Raw genomic sequence first — 18,407 nt, 5'->3', positions numbered from 1 at the left:
AGACAAGACAGGTTCAACATTTACATTTTTATTAACATTTTCATACAAAACAATTTTACAGGCTGCATCATCTGTTTCATTTGGTGGTCCCCAGTCACAACATTCACCTAAAGGGGGAAGAAAAAAAACAAAATAAAAAGAAGAAAAGAAAGAAGAAGAAGAAGAAGAAGAAAAAAATTTGCTTATGATGTTCATTCAAAATGCATCTGTGCTGTGTCCTTACGTAAACTAAAAATCACAAATAAGAAGGTAACAATAATAATAATAAAAAACTCAACTAGTCAAGCATTTCAGACACGTGCCTGAATCCATTACTGAGCCCCAGAGGACAGAAGGATCAGCACAGAGGATCACTAATAATTAATGTTAATTACCTTCTGATTTGTCTTGATGTTATAATCATTCGAGCTTCTTCGGGTTGTTGACAGCCACGTAGTGATAAAGCACCACCAGCAGGAACAGTGACACTCCCAGCATGTTGGCGAATATGGCCAGCTGTACGTCTGTCACCATGCTGTTGGATAAATAATAATAATAATAATAATAATAATAATAATAATAATAATAATAATAATAATAATAAACAGTACTGTGAAAATGATTAATAAGAGCACTAAATGTACTATAACCTTTATATAATATAACATATAACCTAACTAACTGATTAACTCCATCCTGGTTCTGATTAGTGATATGGAATTTTCAGTGAGTCAGATCATTTGGATCGATTCACCAATAAGAGTCGATTCTTTCAGTCTTTCAATGACTCGTTGGCATTTTCTCCTAAAAAGGACAAAGTTTGCGATATTATGAGTGATAACTTGTCGTTTTTGTTTAATAGCGTCTACAACTGTGTGTGTGTTCGTGTGTTAAACCATCAATAAAAATCAATAAAATTAAATAAATAAAATAAAATAAAAGATCCGGCTCACATGAGAGTCGGCTCACAGCGTAAAAGAGCCGACTCGTTCACGAAGGACACATCACTACTTCTGATGGAGTGATTGATCAAATCTAAAGCGTCCAATCACATTTACACAGTCTAGCAATTAATAAAGCACTGTAGTCAATGTTTACGCTGAAGAGTCTGGTTAGCTAACTATAGCTTTGTTTAACAAGACATTTGAAACACTAGCGCTAGCTAACGCTAACTAGCTAAATCAAATGTGTCTTGTTAAATATTTAAAAGACCTCTATAAAGGGAGCATGGCGTCGCATTAAGAAGTACTTAGACTGCAGTTGTAAATATTTATGCATAATAAAATAAATAACTTACATGGACTGTTAATGTAGAGTTTAGTGTAGAGTCAGTGTTGGTGGCCGAGCAGCAGCAGCAGCTACACATCTACTTCCGCCTCTGCAGACTAGAGACACGTCATCGTGGAACTGCATCATGCAGCGTTCAAGAAGCGCCGGAGTTACTGCGTTTACCTGTTTTCAACGGAGACTGTCCAATTTACTCGATAGGCTGATATAGAAAATAATATGCAGTGGGTTCGGAAAATATTCAGCCCCCTTTATTTTTTCCCCACTCTTTATTGTGTTATAGATTTTTTTTTATAACTTTAAAAAAAAATAATAAACTAAATTAACTTTACTTTTTAGCCATCGGTGTACACCACAGGTTTCCAGCCCTGGTCCTGGAGTGCCTCCTGTCCAACATATTTAGTGTTTTCCCTGCTCCCAACACACCATATTCAGCTAATCAGCTAATTAAAACTGTCCTCATTGATTGAAGTTGGGTGTGTTAGAGCAGGAAACACTAAGATGTGCAGGATAAAGGGGTTCTCCAGGACCAGGGCTGGGAATCTGTGATCTACACACAATAATCCACAATGACAAAGTGAGAACACATTTTTTTTTTCAGACAATTTTCAGATTTATTAAAAATCAAAAACTGAACTCTCTCATTTTGATAAGTATTCAGACCCTTGGAGAAGGCACTCTAGATTTATCTCAGGTGCATGCTGTGTGCAAAAACTGAAGGTGTCTGAATACTTTCTGAATTTATACTATAAAGCAAATTAATTTATGTTTTTTCCCCACAGTAACCCCTGAATAGTGATCAGTGTATCACATTCACAGAGTTTTTTTGGCCTATGGTCTGTACTTTGTGGCTGATAGTTTATTGTTAAGAACAGCTATTTGAAAATTACAAAGAGGAAGATATATTTACACAGCAAAAGCACCAGTGATAAACTAACACCTGTCATGTAACTACAAATGACAGAGGTGAAACACTGTTTTCAAATGTTTTAATTTAAAAATAGTAAATACTTTTACAATGTAATGTAAGGAAATATCCTGTGTTGGTTCTAGTGTTGGTTCTACATGCCTGGCTTTTCTATACTGGTTTTTGAAATCACAACATGTGGGGGAAAAACATGCACTCCTCCCTGTTCACCTTTTATTAGCAACAAGCTAGCCAGCTAACTCTAATGAGTGATGTGTAGTTTCCTCCTCAAAACAGTGAACTGTAGAGTCAGTGTTACAGATTTCGCCAGTTAATATGTCTTTATGTTGATGTATCTAAAGCTAATACATGTACATACAGTATAACTCATTTAACCCAATCATGCATAAAGTATTTATACTCATATCCAGATTCTTTAGATTTTCTCTTCTTTTTTTTTTACTTAAACCTGCATGATATTTGAATTTTTATTCTGTCTAAATATCAAATATTAAAAACTAAATGGATTGTCCATGAGTTAAAAAAAAAAAAAAAAAAAAAAAAAGGCTAAAACAGTATGCCTGAAATAATAATGAAAAAACATCTTTCAAAATTTGTAACATTCAGGTCTGAAATAGCAAATGCTGAAGGAAAGTAATATAATAATAAAAGTATTAGAATTTTTTTTCTGAACATACAAAATTTACACAGATGCAAAGAGGTGAAAAAAAATCCAGTGCTAGTGTTTACTGTTCATGCTGTGAGCAGCCATGTTGGTTTGACGTCACTTCCTGCGCTCGGGGTGGAGGAGACAGTCCGGAGCTCTCCGCCTCACTGGGGGGCGCTGTGTGGCGCTCAGGCTTAAGGAAGGAGAGCTAGAGCTGTGGCGCCGAAGATCAAATTCAAAACACAGCTCTTGTGGATATTCCGATCATCTCTATTGTGTTTATGGTGCAATTCTGCACTCACAGTTCTGTTCTTTATGAATTAATATAGCGAGAGAGAGAGAGAGTACACTTAGCATTACAGCTAATGTTTAACTGTGTGTTTAGAAACGGAGCAGCAGAGCAGACTGTGCTTCATGTAGCTTATTGTTAGAGTCCAGTCTCGGTAGGTCTCACACACACACACACACACACAGACTGCGCTTAATGCACATGCAGTGAACTACACACACACACACACACACTGCGCTTAATGCACATGCAGTGAACTACACACACATATACACTGTGCTTAATGCACATGCAGTGAACTACACACACACACACACTGACACTGCGCTTAATGCACATGCAGTGAACTACACACACATATACACTGTGCTTAATGCACATGCAGTGATACACACACACACACACACACACACTGACACTGCGCTTAATGCACATGCAGTGAACTACACACACATACACTGTGCTTAATGCACATGCAGTGACACACACATACATACACTGCACTTAATGCACATGCAGTGAACTACACACACACACACACACACATATACACTGTGCTTAATGCACATGCAGTGAACTACACACACACACACACACACACATGCACTGCACTTAATGCACATGCAGTGAACCACACACACACACACACACACACACACACATATACACTGTGCTTAATGCACATGCAGTGAACTACACACATACACACACATACACTGCACTTAATGCACATGCAGTGAACTACACACACACACACACACACACATATACACTGTGCTTAATGCACATGCAGTGATACACACACACACACTGTGCTTAATGCACATGCAGTGATCTACACATACACTTTGTTTAAAGCACATTCAGCATTATTTGTGTACATACAGGTGACATGTACACAAACCAGTGCAGAAATACTTTTCGTAATGCTCTACACACTGTAAGTAGAAGAGACTGAATAGGTTGCAATGGACACGACAAAAACACAGTCTGCAAACACAGTCCTAAAGGCTGATTTATACTTGAATATGCATACACATATGCAAGATGGCTGCCGCGTGTGTCCTGCGGTCATTTGTCAAGTCGCTTGTGCATTTCCTCAGAAATTAACGTGACCCTTCCGCATGGTGCAATACCAGTGTAAATAGGGACATGTGACACTGTCCAGAAATTAAACAAAACTAACAATTTTAAAAATCTCTTAAACATACACTTTGAGTAGAAGTCTTCTAGATTTTGTAGATTAGTAAATATGTTTGAATGTACAGTGAGAGTTTTTGGTTTGAGACACAGATCATGACAACGTTCACGCCAATGGCACGAAGTTTTATAGAGAAACAAAGCTCTCAAGTCTGTTTAACGTTGCTGCGCATGAACTCGCTAAACATTACAGTTCGATGTAGAAACCAGATGGACAGAGATGTTCTGGCTCTGACGTGCCGTCTGGTGGATGTGCCTTTTAATCCTCCAGATGTGCATAAGATACGCAAGCGAGTATGTAAACAATGCCACTCACATAGCAGCTGCGTGTTGCATGTATGCTTGGTGAAAGTGAAGTAATTTTGTTCTTTTATTAATGAGAAATTGTAGAAATAGTGGAAGACAGCAAACACTGGGCGCAAATTTCCAGAATGCAGTACAAAGTAGAGGCTTGACTAATTAGAGATCTACAAGATGATGGCGTTGATGGCCTGAAAATTGAAGGATTAAAACTTTATCGGTTTGAGCAGAATGTACCGATGAGGTGAAGAGAGATGAGAGAGCTGGACAGGCTAAAGGACTAAAGTGCTACTGCATCGCTTTTTGCCTTCACTCTTTAGGTAGACATGAAGCAGGGGCTTAATCCCACTGGCACCACTATTAGCAGGTAGTCACATGGTATTGTGGTTAATGTAGGAAACCGTTAACTAAAGTGAAAATAGACTGACTACATAAGATAGGCTAGTGTTCTTTATTTAGTTAGCTCAGTTGGTCTGAAAAACAGCCATGTAATAACTGTAACTGTATTTTTTTTTAACTCTTCTGTTTGTCTCAGACTTGTCCTTCTGTTTCCTCATCAGTCATGGGGGTGAATGATCTGTGGTCAATCCTGAGTCCGGTGAAGGAATCTGTCCCGTTGTACAGTCTCTCAGGGAAAACTCTGGCTGTGGATCTCAGTCTGTGGATCTGTGAAGCCCAGCACGTCCAAGCCATGATGGGCAAAGTCACAAAACCTCATCTACGGTAGGAACAAATTGTTTTGTTTGCAGAATCAAGATCATTTTCATGAGCAAATTGATTTATTGTCTTTTCTGGTCTTATTTCCTAAATGTCAAGTTTAGTTCAATGCTATATTTAATCTGTTCCACAAACAATGCACTGAAGTAACACACACATTCAGAACCATGTGAAATTTATTCATATAGCTTCCAGGTGCTGCTTGGTGAAACTAATTGACTTCCCTCAGTTCTTCTAACTGAATTCTTAAAATGTTCTTGCAGCAATTTGTTTTTTCGTGCATCTTCCCTCCTTCGGATGGGCATCAAGCTGGTTTTTGTTATGGAAGGAGAAGCTCCCAAGATTAAGGCAGAGACTATGAGCAAGAGAACAGGGATGGCCTTCCGTGGAAGTAAAACCAAGAGTGTCCCGAAACCAGCAACAGCCAAAAACACCAGCAGAGGACGCTTTAAAGCTGTGCTTAGAGAGGTAGTGTGTGTTTGTGTGTACTGTGAGAGAAGGAAATGAGTGTCAGAGGCGTCCTTGAGTGGGTTTACATGTACAGAATAGAGAAAATAAGTAGTTCTAAATGAGTTACTCTAATTAGACGGTGGATACTACAGGTGGCGGGATCAGTACTTTTTACATGAAGTTTTAAGTAACAAATTCATGTTGATAAACACTGCACTTAATTAGCTGAATATACACAAACGATAGTTTACTTAATCGTGTCCTATATTTCCTGAAGGTTAGTCAAGTTATTGGTAAATATTTTATGGAGTTTTGATGGCAGCAAATTTCACAAATCATAGTGCTTCTCTGAGCTGTCAGTATTTTTTCTCCCAAAGTTAGAGAAGAGCTTTTTTTGTTATTTTTTTTTTTGTTATACATTATACATACATTGAATAACTTTCCAGTTGTCTTGAAGTCCAGTAAAGTTTAGTAAAAATCAGTTAGAGTGGAATTATTACCATGCATGTAAACACCCCCATTCTCAGAATTATCACCTAGATGTCCAACGCGTCATTTTTCTGTGTTTTCAAAATGATTCCTCGTTTTATATTTATTACTAAACTACATTACTGTTTTAATCTGAGGTTACGTTAGCTGACTGTTTTAAAAGCATGTAAAGGTTCTAGTAAAATATTAAATAAATGTGACATAACCAGACCAACTGTTCATGTCTATGAGAAATTTTGCTGCATCTTCTTTGCAATACATACTCCTGTATGTCTGTCTGTCTGTCTTTCAGTGTGCTGAGATGTTAGACTATCTAGGCATACCGTGGGTGTCTGCAGCGGGTGAGGCAGAGGCGATGTGTGCGTTTTTGGATGCGCAGGGTTTGGTGGATGGCTGCATTACCAGTGATGGGGATGCTTTCCTGTACGGCGCACAAACTGTCTACAGAAACTTCAACATGAACACAAAGGTCCTTAGTTATGTATCGTAAATTATGAGTCATTATGAAATACACACACATCAGAAATAAGGAGTTAGTGTCCTTTCACAAACAGTTCAGTTGCTTTTATTTGTCAAAATGTAACAAGATTATGTTTCTAACAGTTAAGTAGGTGGAGCCGAATAAGATTTGAATTCTTATTTTTTAAACTCCCTGAGCCTGCCTGATTTCTTGGCCATGAAAACGAAGCTCCTCCCCAGAACCCATAATAGTTCAACTACAGTTAGCGTTAGATAGATACAACTTTACTGTCACTGCACGGTAAAGCAAGAATTCTCATGGCATCACTTTCGAGTGCACTATATAACAATATAAACACACAAAATTCAGCTCATAATAATTTCTGAGGATGTTCACAAGTGCAGTCGCTGTCCTTTTTTTCTTTGTAATAAGTTCTTATGAACTCTAAGATGTGGTATTAGCATGTTAGCTGAGGGCGGAGTGAAGGGGTGTTGGGGAGCGTCTATAAAAAGGCTGACAGAAGGCCCATCCAAACCCAATCAAGCATTCTGGACTAGAGGGCAGTTTTCCCAGACAGGTTTCCTTTAGACATGTAATACTCTTGTCCTGAGACCATGGCTTAAACCATTATCTGAGAAAAATTAATAATTCATTAAGGCAAAAAACAACTGTTGCACCTTTAAACACATCCTGAACAAGTTCTTGAGAGACACTGGACTGTTCTTGTTAATGCACAAATCTCTAATCAGGTTAGGAGATAAAAAGGCTTTGAAAGCTTCTTTTGTCATTTTCAGAAAGGAGAAAGACTGAATTGTGATAGTCACATCAAGTCCTGAACATCTGCTAGTGTATGTTTGATGCTAATTGTAACAGAAACCTTTTTTTAACATAGTCTTCAAATACAAGCTTTCGAATTCAAGCTCTTTTGTAAATATCAAATCAGAAGCTGATTTTTGCATACACACATTTTTTTTCTATTGGTATTTACATTGTCATTGTTTTTATTCACTGATTAGATATTATCAGACCTGCAACGTCTTACTCGTACCCGTCTTTGTAAAGAATATATTACTTTATGTATTACAGTGAAGATTTCACTCACAATGCTCACTCACAATGTAAAATGATCTATTCACTCATTTACTGTGTTCTGCCTCTCTCTCTATCTGTTTCTATCTCTCACATCAGGACCCTCAGATAGACTGCTATAAGATGTCCAGAGTTGAGACGGAGCTGCAGCTGAAGCGAGAGACACTCGTGGGCCTGGCTGTGCTCCTTGGCTGTGATTATATACCTAAAGTATACTAAAGATAACACAGAGATCTGGAATTTTAAACCTTGGACATGTACATGATAGCCATTTGAGAGAATACTTTAAGCTAATTGCATTTTTTTTTGTGACTGCAGGGTGTTCCAGGTGTCGGGAAAGAACAAGCTCTTAAATTAATACAGAATTTAAAAGAAACAACTCTTCTTCAGAAGTAGGTGCACAAAGATTTCTAATTAGGCTTTTATAACTGAATGCTTCACACGATAACAGGAGGTTTTTTTTTATAGTTGCCATTATTCAAAGAATAGTAGGTCCATAGAGGTGAACCTACTGTTAGTAGGGTCTTTTTTCTTTATATATATATATAAAAAAAACCTCCATTTTCTTCCAATTTAGTCATTTGCTAATTCTACTCATTAGGTAGCTCTCACCTATCACACAACAGCTACCAAGCAGGAAGGGTGAAGGCAAGTGTTTTCTCTGAGACACGTGATGCCACCGCATCTTTTCACATTGCCTCACAGGCCAGTGTAACACACTCAGAGGAAAACGCCATTTCCCCTCTTGAGCTCACAGATGCCCCTGATTGGCTAGTATCGCTCTGATTGACAAGAGAGAGGGAGTATGCCCCTCCCACCCTGAGAGCATGGTCAGTTTTGCTCCCTTGGTCTGCCAGCCACGGATGGCTGTAGCATCATCAGGATTCGAACTCCCGATCTCAAGGCGATAGGGTGAACACTTTTCCTTGTACCACTTGGGAGCCCAGGAACACAATACATCTACATTTTGTTTTACAAATTCGTAGAATCAATCATAGAATGATTAAATAGACAGGACTGTGTGTTTGCCTTGTGCCGTTCTGATTGTCATCTTGTTGCTCCCTGATTTGAACATTCATATAATAGTCCAGGATGGAAATATGGCAAGAGGTTTCATTAAAGAAAAAAAAAAAGACTCATTTTGTGCATTATTATCTGTATTCTCATAGATTCAGTGATTGGAGGAAATCTGATTCCGAGACTCAGGAGTTTGCTGTGAAGAAGGTCACCCACTGCCTGGTGTGTCGGCACCCCGGTGAGGTTACCACACAATATACATCTAACTATCACAATTCATAAGTGATATTCCCAAACCACCAAGAACTGCCCATTTTATCTAAAAATAGAAGAAAATATTATAGATGGGTGTCAAATTAAAGGAATAATAGGTGGCTATGTAATGCTATCAGGGCATGGTTTGCGTCCAACACCTTACTAAGACACAATGTTTTTTTTTTTTCCTTTAATTTGTCATCTGTCTGCATTACTTTACACTCACATGATGTAATTCTCTCTCTTCTTTCTTTCTCCCGGATGCTGCAGGTTCTGCTAAAGCTCATGAGCGCAGTGGCTGTGTGTTCTGTGACAGTGAGAAGTTCTGTCAGCCTCAGGACTATGACTCGCAGTGTCCCTGTGACTGGCACCGCACTGAGCACGCTCGCCAGGCCTCTTCTGTCGAAACAGTCATCAAAAAGTGAGTTATATATGTTTTAGCACAGATTAAGATACAAAGATATAAATATTTGAACAAACTCGATAGAAGCTGAAAATATGAAATTACTATGTGTAACTATGATAAGTATGGAAAAGAAGCAATATCTTAAGCCTGTCACAATTCATATATAATTGTCTAATTACATGATTATTTGAGAATTAATCTTTAGATTTCCTATTCCAAAGTTTCCTCATACTGTACACTAATAAAGTATACATAGTCAGTAAACATGATGTTCTTTTTCAATTAATTTCTTGATATAATCAAGTCAAAGGCTTTGATCATTGAACAATTTGTAGCTGTTTTGTCAGGGACCATAGATATACTTAGCTGTAACTTAGTCACTGTTACTAAATCCAAAATGTGCAGTAGATGAAAAGATTTATTTTATTAGGTGAATAAAATAAAACACAATGGCATATGCTGTTACAGCGAAATAATCAATGAATCAATAATCATTGAAGATTATTATTTGCCAATACTAATACTAATTTTTGCTTATTAAAGAATGACATGTCATACTTTTGAGCCTTCATAGTTACATTTAATATTGTCACATTTCCACTAAACAAGTTAGTTCCTGTTATCACTCTCATTATATCAGTTATAACCAGCCACTGCCTCACCAGCCTGCTTTCTCTCCTGTTATGTTTAAAAGAGCAAAAATGCAGCTTGTCATGCTAAAGAGAAACCCCAATTCACTAAACTCGCTAAGACTTTCCCGTAGTAGAAAACTTAAACAGCTTTAGCTCTTACACTGTTACAAAGCCCTGACACTGGAGACTCCTTCCAAAATTGCTAAACAAACCTCTCTTTACAGAAACTGTCACCATTTCAACAGTTACACGTTTTTAACCTGTTTTAATCTTCCATGATGTTACCATAGAAACCATAACATATTAGAACGAGGGCATTACTATAAAATTATCAACACTTTTGGACAATCTGACACATTCCAATAAGCTCTTTGTGTATTTTATTGTGTATTTTATTGTAAGTTATTTGTGCGATGTCTTCCCTTTGCAAATAAATTTAATTCACCAATATGTTTAAGTTCAGTAAATGCTTGTTTTTGTCATTAACAGAAAAGACATCATTAAATTCAATTATGTATAAGATGATTAATCATCAGCAATTATTGTGTTATCATGACGGCCTACAATGTCTTCGGAGTTTTTGCAGGGAATTAATAGGTTTATTTTCCTGCAACCTTTAAAATTCCTGTGTCCTTGTATGTTTGTTCTTATGCATGCATTTAAAATATATTCAGTAATGTTCAATGTTTTGGTTTGTTTTTTTTTTTGTTTTTTTTTTACAATGACCGCTGATAGGAAAACCCTGGCCTGTGATATGTTCCCTTTCACAGAGGTGAGTACCGTTAACACGCTCTATAATTTGGATCATTTATTGTGAAATTAGTATAACTTGTATAATTTCTCTTGTCTATCAGATCATCAATGAATTTCTGGTTCCAAAGGACAAAGCTGTTAATAGTTTTAAAAGACGGAAACCCAACCTACTCCTCATGCAGGTCTCTCTGGATTCTGTCTGTTCTGTGTACCATAATAACGGCTATGATTTTAATACACATCACACTTTTGTAATGTAGGTTAATTTTGTAATGCTTATAGATATTGAAGCATCTACAATTGTACTTATTTTTTATTTATTGTTATGCCTGTCAGAATTTTGCTCTGGACAAGATGGAGTGGCCCAAACATTACACCAGCGAGAAAGTTCTTGCGCTGATGACCTACACTGAACTTATGAACAGAAGTCAAGGGACACAATCATCAACACAGATACAACCCATTCGGTTTGTGCTGCACATGAAATTTAGTCATTTTTCTTTCATTTGCTTCAAATTATTTTTAGAATTTAGCAGATTCCCTTATCCAGAATGACTTACAGAAGTACTCTGTAGTCCAATGAAAAACATATCCGCATGCTAATACTCATTGGTTAGGGTGTAAGAATGCTATCAAGCTAAACTCCTGTTTTACAGTTAATGCTTGTAACTCAGAACTTCTGAGCTCTGTAGTGGAAAAAACAATTAAAACGCCTCCTCATCTTGGAATTCCTTCTTGAAAACTCGAGAAGGTTTTCCTAACCAAATCAACATGGCTGCTCAACAGTAAATAAAATATCACCACATTAAATGTGTTTATAGTAGTATTTACTGTAGAGTAATCAATACAGAGACATCAGATGGTTAAATCTATAACACTGACCATACAGATCATTGTTTTGGGAAAGGAAATTCATCATACACTCATGATCACTAATGTTAGGTGGCTAGCTTGTTGTTAACAAAACACACACTTTCATGGAGGCGTCCATGTTTTTTTTTCTCCACTTTGTAGCTCCAACAGGCTGGAAATTATGAAAATTATGACAAAAACAATTCAAAGTACAAGTCAAAATTTTTTCAACTAATTATCTTTATGGATACCTAATCAGTAATTTGGATCCAATTTGTTTATACAGAATATACAAGCGGCGCATAAGGAATGGTATCTCCTGCTTTGAAATCATGTGGCGTAAACCAGGTGAGATCTTCCATCTTGTAAACCTAAAATATAAATATTTATGGTCAAATACTGATGCTTCTTGCCTCAAGGGGAATCTAGTTAGTGTCCAGCACATTAGTAGTTGGCCAGCTTTGCAGATTTTAAAATATTTATTTTCAGACAGAGCTGTGAGTCTCTAGCTCTGGACGTGTGACAAGTGTCACTGTTGCTCTTGTTAGTGTCTTGTTGTGAAAGCAGACGTGAAGGAGATTAGTGGTGTGATTTGTGGGTTGCAGGTGATGGAACAAATGTAACATCCTGATGTGCTAAAGTTGCTTCCTGTGGAAACTGTGAACTTTGACTCCTTACGTCCTGCACACACCTAACCCATGCAACACATTTAAAACATAAAGGACACATTTTAAAATGAAGGATAATATAAATACAAATGATCTCATTCTCTACATAGCGTCTGAATGGTTATTGCTTAAATTAAAAAAAAATAGACCATCATGACTGTGTAACTAGTCTTGTGGGTTTTTTTTGTGTCATTTAACCTCTAATGTGAAAAGTAGCTGTTAGTTTGGCGATTTGATGATTTTGAGACGTTAAATGATTTTGAGACGTTAAATGTCTTGTGTGCGTTTTGTTATTGGTGCAGATCATTATGTATTTCCTGAGGACTGCCCTCAGGAGGAGTCGGATGTAGTGAGGACTGTGGAAGAGGAAAACCTGTTTACTGTGGCTTTCCCAGACATTGTCCAGCTCTTCCACAAGGAAACAGCAGAGGCCAAGGACAACAAATTAAAGAGTATGTCCCTGTTTGTCCTTCGTTCACACAGTCAATTCATCACAGTCTCAACTGCTTTAAACTGCTTTAAACTGCTTTCAGGAGAGCAGGCCAAAACAGCTCACACATTTCTGTTTGTGGCTTGTCAAGCATCTGAATTCAGCAAAATCTGGCATCCTAAATAATGCGTATCATTGCATGCACACTATTCAATACTTGTGCTTCTTCTAATTATGAGTGCCAGAATTATCGGCTCCCTTCATGATGATCCAAAATTAATATATTAAAAAGTAACACATGCAATACATGATTATTTTGAGCCCATTTGAGACCATTTAACCACAGGTTTTTTAAGTAGTGCAATTCTTTCTACACTGATTTGAAAATTATTGGCACCCTTACAATTAATATTTGGTAAACCCTGCCCAGGAGAGAGTAACAGCACTGATTGTCTTCCTGTAATGTCTAGTGAAGTCAGAGATACTTGTAAAGGGGTCTTCATGCAGAACATTTTAAGCTCTTTAATATTCTACGGTTTGTGCACATGTGGACATCCTTCTTAAATTCACACCACAGGTTGGTCATGAGCTGGTCATCGCAAAACATTGAATTTGTGTTTCTTTAACCATTTCTGTGTTAATTTGGAAATTTCTATATATTATTATGGAAAGCTCTATCAATGGTCAAGTCTGAATCTCCTGGCAGAGGCAAGCAACCAGAATTTGGGCTGAAATATCATATCTGGTACATAGTAGAATCCATGATCAATGTTCATAAGAGCCACCAGCCACAAAACAGCCCCAAAGCATCAGTGATCCACCAACATATTTTACAGTGTGATATCAGGGGCTTCTCCTTGTGTGCATTCTCCTTTTTTGCCAAACATGCTGATGCTATGGTAGACCAAAAAGACTTATTTTGGTCTCATCTGACCAACACATGGTGCCAACTGTAGTTCTAATGACGGTTTGTGAAGTTCAGACGTTGCATTTTGTAAGATGTTCTCAGTTCTTGAATACTGAGAGCAATTGTAAAATAAGTATTTTAAGAATGACAATTTGATTGCATTTATTTAAAATATTCCTTAGGGGTGTTCTAATAGTTCTAATAACTTTTTTTTTTTTTTTTTTTTTTTTTTAGAAAAAGATAACTAAAACAGAAATACTTTATGTTGTATGAGTGGAAAAGTTTAATTATTGTGTCTAATGTTTATTTTACACAACCAGTTTGGTGCAGTTTCCTTATTTATTTGTTTATTTATTTATTTATTTATTTATTTAAAAGCGGGCAAATAGTTGTGGAGGGCATTGTATTTAAAGCATTAAAGTACTGTATGAAATTGTTTATTTCGTTTGCTGATACTTAAACTAGTTAATACATCAGTGACCTTGTTAGTGAAGCAGGGTGCTGTGTACCTGGCAACCAGTGACCCTGAGAATTTCTTGGGTGGTTAAGTAAATGTGCTTTTCCTTCTGTGAAGTGGCAGAGATCAAAGCCTAAAGCTGTGATTGTGACACCCGCTGGTGTTTGGCTCGCTAACCCCTCACACTTACACAGTCAGATCCCAGCAATCATTCTGCACTCAAACGCTTTGATTAACACAAGGTGTTGTACAGGAGTCCCTGTCCATTTAACCCTCTTCCATTGGCCTGTGACACACACACCGTCTGTCTGTCTGTCTGTCTGTCTGTCTTTCTGTCTGTCTATCTGTCTGTCTCTCTTTGTCCCCCACTTCAGTTCTATTCAGGTGATTCCATGCCAAATCAACCAGGGGTTGGAACCACACCAGTATGAATTATTAAATTGTGCTCAATTTGAAAGGACAGTTCTGTTTTTTTGTTTAGCTAGAAATGGTGAAATGTCTATTTCAATGCACTATCTATATTTCTATTTACATTCCTGTATATATTTTTGCAAAAGTACAAAATTGATAGATTCTTTTTTTTGTTTGTTTTGTTTTGTTTTTTGCAATTTCTTTGTAATGGGGCATAACACACCAAATTTTCACTCATTTGTAAGATGAAGTAAGTCTAAATGTCTCATAAAATTTGGAGCTTGATCCAGGTTGACAGAAGTAGGGTTTTGTGGGGGGTTCAAACACAGGTACCACCAAATTTTTTTATTTTCTTTGCCAGTTACCATTAATATCATTACAGATTACAGCCAATTTTAATTGCAGATCAATTTTTTTTTATTACATCAAAAATTATATATAAATACCATCTTTATAGAATGTATACTTTGCAAGTTATTAACGAAAACATGTTTAAAAAAAAAGCAAGTCTGGGGCAAATTTTGTAACGGCTGCCGTAAGTTATTTATAAGGCCTATTTGTTTTTTGATTATTAAGGTTTGGATTAAACCCCTTCTATTCATGTCAAACAAGCTAATAACTATAACAACTCAGTAATAAATATAACTTTTGTGACAATTATGGATTGGAATTTTCACCAATATAATCAAATATTTAAAAAAATAAAAAATCATGGACCCCCTGTCCTTTCTACACAGACCCTGGGTGGTCCCTGGACACCACTTTGAGAACTCTGTCCTTGATCATATAACTTAAAATTTAAGTATTTTTTCAGCCAAGTGGAAATTCTGAAATTCTGTATTTGTGATCTGATACCTCAGGCAAATATTTATATGCATTAGCTATATAGCTTTTAGCAAAAGTGGATTCGTTATAAGCTAAGGCCGGTGTGATGTTTACAAGAAAGAACCTCAGATACATAGATTTTACTGTGTTTTGACATCCAGTTTAGGTGCCAAAATTGTTGGCTTGTGAGTTTATTTGAGGAAATAATGTAGTTTTCTTCCAAATTGATTACATAACCTAAGAATAACCTAATTTTTAAAAATGTATTATGGTGCATTTTAGACACTGAATTTTATGCAAGTTTATGTTTAAAAAAAATTTTCTTGTCTTTGTTGGTCTGCTGTCAACAGAAAAGAAACCGAAGGCAGAGAAAGAGAAGCCAGTTGTTTCTTCTGATGGAGTGTCCGATCTTTTTGCTCAGATGTCACTGAAAGGTTCTTCACATCCTGACCCCCTCGTATCCTCAGGGAAAGACTTACGGACGATAACTGTATTAGAGTCTGATGCTGACCACTGTTCCACTGCCACACTAACTACTGCATCAAAACTCACTAAACACTCTAATTGTCTTGAAAACCAGTCAGCCTCTGGTGCCCCTCTCTCCTCATTTAGAAAACAACCAGAGGTTCTAGCTTCACCCTGCCATACAGAAACATTATCACAGGCCCAGAGTTCCCTTTCAGTATCTGTAGTGATTGATCAGCTTCACTTGAGTAGCATAGACTGGGATGCTTTGTCCTTCACTGCTGCCGCATCTCCTCAGTCTCAGCACAGTAAAGCTGATCCTCAACCAGAGAACAAATCAGACGATGGAACCAAAATTGAAGGCCGTGGCTCATCTACTGCTGTTCAGTCAGATTGTGTAGAATTAGCAGCTCCAAAGACTGACCGACTTTCAGAGTGTTCACTGAGGGAACGAGTCCATTTGAGAAACATCATGAAGTGTTCTGGTTCTCAGAATAACGAAGAGAAAGAATCCAAAGTTCAGAGTGTTGGTTCTGAACTCAAATACACTGATTTAGGTCACAAGCCATTGTCTGAGAATCCTAAAGTACCAGATCACTCATGGTATCAAAAATCAGGGCGTAGCAGAATTAACACTTTAGCTCCTGATTCAAAGGATAAAACATTCCCAAAAACACAGCGGTCCAAAGATTCCTGCCCTGTCCCAGTGCCACTGAAATACAAATTTGTTAAACCGAAACACTTCAACAGACCATCCATCGATCCTGAGCAGACAAATAAAGAAAGTGCATGTAAGAAGAGTGTTTGTAGAAGACAAGGTTCTTCCAGTGATGACAGTGACGTGGAGAATCAGCCCCTAACCAAACAACAACAAAGCAAACTGAAAGCCAATCTCAAGCCTAAACCTCGGATTGTACAAAAAACTGTCCTAGCACAACAACTCGTTAAACAGGACAACAATATGTTTTCAAATTCTGTAGACACACATCACGGGTCAGACTCCACAACCCCTGAAAAACAACCACACAATATGGGCTTCTCAAGAACAAATCCCATAACACAGACATGCAGCAAAAAGAGTGATGATGATTCAGACGCTTCGATTTGTAGCCCTTTGCCACTAGCAGAGAGGCTGAAACTTAAATTTAACAAATAAAAATAATGCATTTAGTCATTGCTAATATATGTAATCTGACTGTTTTTAATAATAATTGATTGTAACGGATTATCATTGCATGTTTGTGCAAAAAATGTGCATTTTAATAAAGTTTGGGTTGCAAGTTTGGTTTGTCTTTTTAATATATGCCAAACATTTCCACATCTCTCAGTGTATTCTAATTATTTTTCAGTATAAACTCAGTAAAGCAATCACAGGACAAACTTGAGGATTATTTGGATTAACATCTTTTCATCTTCTTGCTGAGCTGCCAGGCCATGTGTTGATTTTGACATGAAGTAACAGCCGAGTACTAAGGATGCTAAAAAAAAAAAAAAAAAAAAAAAAGCTGAAATGTGTCGCTTCCTTTTCCTCACCCAGATCCCTTAAACATGGTGAACTTTTATTACACACACGGTGTTGGTCTTTCCTCAGCCCATGTAGTGACATGTTGCACACCTTTTCAGACATGAAAGCTTTGAGAGGTCTGTACGGAAAGAGCGCATGGACAGCTGCAGCATTCACACTAGCTGTTAGATGGTCAGATTTATTTATTTATTTTTTTTATTTTCACTGCACACTCCAAAGTAGCCTATAGTTACTTAAAGCATTATTAATTATTATTAGTAGTAGTAGTAGCAATAGTAGATAGATAGATAGATAGATAGATAGATAGATAGAAACTTTATTGATCCTGAGGGAAATTGCAGTGTTACAGTAGTGGTAAAAGACAGACATTCACAGGTAAACATAAATAACAATAAGGGCAGCACAGTGGGAAAAAAAAATCTAATGGAAATCTATTAGGGAGGAGAGGGTGCTTGTCTCTATACAAAAAAAAAGTGTAAAAACTTGTAGTTATTATTAGTAGTAGTTGTAGTAGGAGTAGTGTATTTTTTGTCACTAAATTATAGTTATTTAAAGGAATATAATTAAAATAGCTCATACTTCTATTATTGTATTATTAGAAGTAGTAGTAATAGTAGTGTTCTGTTAATAAATTATAGTTATTTAAAGAAATGTAATAAGTTGAAATGTTTAAATACACAATATCTAGGTGTGTTATGATATTAACCAGCTGATTTTAGCCATTCCAGCTGTGCTACAGTAGCTGTGCTATTAAAATAATCGCAATACAAAGGCCAGTTGTGTGTAGATTATGTATATTATTTATTAATACAGAAATAAAAGAAGTAACTATTCTTTTTTTTTAATCTAATGTGTTGCAGTTTGATGTTCTGAGTGATGTTGGAGTAAAACTAACTAACTAAAGATACAATCTTTCCCACAGCAGTCTGTGTTTAAAATGTTACCCAACATGAATTCACTGTTAACATGA

The 18,407-nt window shown here is 36.8% G+C and overlaps 2 protein-coding genes across 4 annotated transcripts; one reads left to right on the top strand and one right to left on the bottom strand.

Moving 5' to 3' along the window:
- Positions 1–12: 12 nt before the first annotated feature.
- Positions 13–1,281, bottom strand: ost4 (oligosaccharyltransferase complex subunit 4 (non-catalytic)). The gene is made up of 3 exons (XM_026923632.3): positions 1,277–1,281; positions 375–514; positions 13–107 (listed from the first exon to the last, which is right to left on the bottom strand). The coding sequence occupies exon 2, from the start codon at positions 511–513 to the stop codon at positions 400–402; it is 114 nt and encodes a 37-aa protein (XP_026779433.1). The 5' UTR covers position 514; positions 1,277–1,281; the 3' UTR covers positions 13–107; positions 375–399.
- A 423-nt stretch (positions 1,282–1,704) lies between these two features.
- On the top strand, positions 1,705–17,195 carry LOC113531821 (GEN1 Holliday junction 5' flap endonuclease). Of its 3 annotated transcripts, none has more exons than XM_026922739.3 (14): positions 1,705–1,843; positions 5,190–5,352; positions 5,610–5,814; positions 6,578–6,754; positions 7,934–8,044; positions 8,153–8,226; positions 9,004–9,089; positions 9,377–9,527; positions 10,880–10,916; positions 10,999–11,079; positions 11,234–11,364; positions 12,036–12,097; positions 12,720–12,869; positions 15,798–17,195. In XM_026922739.3, exons 2-14 carry the CDS (start codon positions 5,192–5,194, stop codon positions 17,066–17,068), a joined length of 2,697 nt encoding a protein of 898 aa, XP_026778540.3. In that variant the 5' UTR covers positions 1,705–1,843; positions 5,190–5,191; the 3' UTR covers positions 17,069–17,195. The 3 variants fall into 3 exon arrangements, with proteins under 3 accessions (XP_026778540.3, XP_026778538.3, XP_053097885.1); XM_026922737.3 differs by lacking the exon at positions 1,705–1,843 and adding an exon at positions 3,009–3,283; XM_053241910.1 differs by lacking the exon at positions 1,705–1,843 and adding an exon at positions 3,009–3,283 and having other exon boundaries at positions 5,165–5,352.
- The last annotated feature ends 1,212 nt before the right edge of the window (positions 17,196–18,407 follow it).

Source organism: Pangasianodon hypophthalmus, chromosome 18 (genome assembly GCF_027358585.1).
Source record: "Pangasianodon hypophthalmus isolate fPanHyp1 chromosome 18, fPanHyp1.pri, whole genome shotgun sequence".
Lineage (NCBI taxonomy): Eukaryota > Metazoa > Chordata > Actinopteri > Siluriformes > Pangasiidae > Pangasianodon > Pangasianodon hypophthalmus.
The sequence above is the reverse complement of the archived record's forward strand: the minus strand, read 5'-3'. Positions and strand labels throughout refer to the sequence as shown.

Bases quoted from the DNA above. Each gene is read 5' to 3' on its own strand.
- ost4 (XM_026923632.3), bottom strand. From the start codon at position 513: ATGGTGACAGACGTACAGCTGGCCATATTCGCCAACATGCTGGGAGTG.
- LOC113531821 (XM_026922739.3), top strand. From the start codon at position 5,192: ATGGGGGTGAATGATCTGTGGTCAATCCTGAGTCCGGTGAAGGAATCT. The intron at 5,815-6,577 runs GTAGTGTGTGTT...TCTGTCTTTCAG, and splicing joins TTAAAGCTGTGCTTAGAGAG to TGTGCTGAGATGTTAGACTA. The intron at 9,528-10,879 runs GTGAGTTATATA...GACCGCTGATAG, and splicing joins GTCGAAACAGTCATCAAAAA to GAAAACCCTGGCCTGTGATA.